The following is a 3,871-nucleotide window of genomic DNA, read 5'->3' as shown; positions in this document are numbered from 1 at the left end:
GGAATAGTGGAATAAGCCTAAATAATTCACATTTATTCAATTTTCTTTTCCATTTATAAATATTACAATATTCTACATAGTTTGCATCTCCATTAATTCCTCAGCTTATTAAAAGCTTTAGGCCCTACCACTGCTTCGATTATAATGTGGGCCAGTTGAGAAGATTTTCACTATAGAATTTATCTTGTGAGAGTAAATACAATGTAATTCAATTAAGAAACATCAACCACAGGGTAAAAATAAGCCTTATAATAATTCAGAGGCTGAGTGTGAGTTTACTCAAGCGTCCTCACTAGTGAGCGCGTAAAAAAATGACAAGCGCCCCTAGCGGAAACGTTCAAAAACTAAAATTTTCATACGTTTTTTTAACGCGCTCACTAGTGAGGACGTTTGATGTACACTCACACTCAGCCCACAGAATAGAAAAAAGTTTGAGCAGGAGCCCTAGGGCGGCCGCGGCTGCATGTGACCGCCAGCGCTTTTCCAATTTTCCGCGTGTCCGCCGCATTCGTCACGCTCGCCGCTGACGCCGTAACGGATCGCCGCAATAACGCGTCCGGAACAATGGCAACGGTAAAAACTTGTTAAAAAATCCCTGTTTTCCCAATATGAATTGAAGTTTAAAATATCTAGCTGCGAGTAGTAGTAACTATTTCATGTAAAATATTAAACTCATCCAGTACGACTGAATTACAATCTAAATGCAACGAAAAAACACCAATTACAGGAAAAATAAGCCTTTATAAACTATTTCAGAATAGGAAAAAGTACGCGCAACAGCCCTAGGGCGGCCGCGGCTGCATGTGACCGCCAGCGCTTTTCCAATTTTCCGCGTGTCCGCCGCATTCGTCACGCCCGCCGCTGACGCCGTAACGGATTGCCGCAATAACGCGTCCGGAACAATGGCAACGGCAAAAAGGCGAACTACCCTAGGTATGCATATTGCAGCGTTTCAGTTTCAATAGCTTTTTATTTGTCTTTTAAACATAACATCATAAAGTAATAACTTAATGCTATATTCTATACATACTCATATTTACAATGTCCTAAAACTTAAAATACTTATAAATAACAGAGTACGTTTTAGAGCGATTACGTACGGCTTACGAATTTGAGGAAAACGGTGGGTCCGAAATTCCGAAGAAAGCAGTAATATTTATTATTCAAATAAGAGCAATGCGTAATCGCTCTTAATTTAGACTCTTTTTCAACAAACTACTTTAGTATCTAACATACAATAAATAATAACTAAAATCTAAACTTGCTTTAAAACTGTGATAATCTTGACCCCACGTCGACAATGAGTAAGCATTGGTGGGATTACTGTATTACTGAAGCCAACTTAGAGCTTGCCGGTTAATCAGCTTGTCTTAATTTTGATAGATTGATTTAAACTTGTTTGTGTCATTAATGTAATGATAAAATACCTAAAATTGATAAAATAATTAAATAATAAATACCTCTTAATACGCACGCTCTTGTAAAAAATAAGTTACGTAATAACTAATTGTTAAGTTCTATTACTTTATTGTAAAGAAATGTTTTTAAAGTTCTTTTATAAGTAGGTACACAGGTAGTATAATTATGCTATCTGCGTAACATTGAATTCCCAAATTATAAATTATCAGATTTATCAGAGATAGCTTACGTAACATAATTATTATCGTTGGCCAAATCTCATCGTCATTTGCCTTAAGTTAATAATATTATCCTGTTGTTTTTGTAGCTGCATGTGCTGCGTACATGCACAAGCACATATTCCATTACATAGTAAAGATGACTACTGAGTACAGGATCCATAGAGAGCTAACCATTCTGGTGATAGAGGCAGTGTTACCAGGAGAAATGGGTGTACGGTAGTGCTGGTCATATATGCTGTCCCAGAGCTCAGCGCGCTCCTGGTTGAGTGGCCCCCTGAGGGTCACGTTGACTCCCAAGTTGACGTGTGGGGCCCTGGTCGCGTCGGCATGGGCCCACGCAGGCAGTACTGAACCGGCAGACACTGGGTTACTGGAAAATAGGAGTACCTACGTTATAATAACAGTTTTGTGACTGATGCTAAACAATTAATCACCTTTACTACATATTTGAGTCGTAGCAGCTTTACTACTAATTGGTAACACATTTGATGATTAAATGTACGTATTAAATAATATTCTTCATATTAACGTTAACAGAAAAACTACCAAATAACGCGACATCCAGAATTGTAGCTGGAAATAAGTACTTAATAAATGAGTAGATCTACTCTAACTTACCCAGTCGTAACGAAGTCAATAAGCATACTCCTTAACACGGCTATCATGTCTCTATACTCTTGAGAGATATCAGTCTCATCGATGTCAAATATAGGAGTATACTGGTCACAGTGGTCCGGCCCGCGCTCATTTGTATGAGGTATAATCGGCGTATTATCATCATAGAAAGAATATTCATACAAATATGTTGGGCTATTATTATTACCTTTGGAATTCAGTCTGACTGACCGCAGCATAGAATATGCAAACAGCACATCCGAGAAATAATCAATGTAAGCCAATATGCTTCCTTCATTTATCGTCTGATTTCCAAAGTAAAATTCTCTAACTCTGCTCGCCACTTCTTCTTTTTCATCCTCCGAGCTAAATTCAAGATCAGCCGGTAAGAAGTCTGAAAACTTGCTGTCCATCAAATATCTCCATATCTCAAAATTACCCAATCGTATTAGACCTTCTTTTTCAGCAAACCCATACAGTAATGGCATACTTTTGTGTTCGCCTTTGTTCAATATATTCACAGGAGCATCTTCAAGAAATCTTTCAACACCAATATCTTTTTCAACGCACGGAGCGAATATCACATTTGAATCCGGTCGGGTAGAAATTAGCTCCGGTCTAGATAGTAATGTTAGGAGAGGCGCAGTTTTGTAAAATTCACCAAGCGCAGCGATATCCTCAACATTCTCGAAACCCAAAGCACTTGCATAGAACTTTGCATTTGCCACTGGATCAAGTTGAATGCCGAATGAGCCGGCATTACCACCGCTAGCTGGCATGGCTTTACTCATCAGATCATCAGTGGTACTTGAAAGTCTTAAAAGATCAACTGAAGCACCGCCGGCACTGCAGCCAACGACAGTGACATCATCAGGGTTACCACCGAAAGCGGCAATGTTCGTTTTCACCCACCGTAAAAGAGCGACCTGGTCTTTCATTCCAGCGTTACCGGGTGCATCTTCTGTGCCCAAGCATAAAAATCCATGCGCTCCGAGTCGATAATTAAAGTTTACTGCAATCAGTCTCTTAGTATTGACCAGGCTAACAGGTTTATCGAGATCTCCGTAGCCTATCTGAAAAGCTCCTCCATGAACTGCAACCAACACAGGAAGGTTGGTCGCTTCTGTGTCAGGGACATATATGTTTGCAATGAGACAGTCTTCTGTGATATTTCTATCCAAAAATAATTGTTGAGGACAAGTAATACGATTGTCCTTGGCTTCGAAAGGCTCGGTCCATGTTGGTGGTGGCAGGGGTGCCTAAAAGTGTAGAATTTTAAAATTTCAACAATAACATTTTTATTCCTAAGATACAATAATGAATCGTAATTAAGTGAACTCTAGCAATAACTCAATTATTCTCGATTTTTTAATTAAGCATGTTACATAATTTCTACGTATTTATTTCCTTAGCTTACCTTGAATTTGTCGGTTCCCGTAGGTGCGGTAGCGTATGGAATGCCATTAAATGAGAACACATCAGTATCGGGAACCTTGTACCCTATGACTGGCCCTTGGGTGATGTCCACCCTCAGCTCAGTGGACTGAGCTTCGATCCTCAAGAACGCGGTCGCGTACACCAGCAACGCACCCCACGGAGCTATCATTGTTATTGCA

The 3,871-nt window shown here is 39.6% G+C and overlaps 1 protein-coding gene across 1 annotated transcript; it reads right to left on the bottom strand.

Moving 5' to 3' along the window:
• On the bottom strand, positions 1-3,871 carry LOC135083901 (carboxylic ester hydrolase-like). The gene is made up of 3 exons (XM_063978658.1): positions 3,673-3,871; positions 2,259-3,514; positions 1-2,010 (listed from the first exon to the last, which is right to left on the bottom strand). Exons 1-3 carry the CDS (start codon positions 3,859-3,861, stop codon positions 1,764-1,766), a joined length of 1,692 nt encoding a protein of 563 aa, XP_063834728.1. The 5' UTR covers positions 3,862-3,871; the 3' UTR covers positions 1-1,763.

Source organism: Ostrinia nubilalis, chromosome 2, assembly GCF_963855985.1.
Source record: "Ostrinia nubilalis chromosome 2, ilOstNubi1.1, whole genome shotgun sequence".
Lineage (NCBI taxonomy): Eukaryota > Metazoa > Arthropoda > Insecta > Lepidoptera > Crambidae > Ostrinia > Ostrinia nubilalis.
Note: the sequence above shows the minus strand (reverse complement) of the source record. Positions and strands in the feature narration are given on the sequence as shown.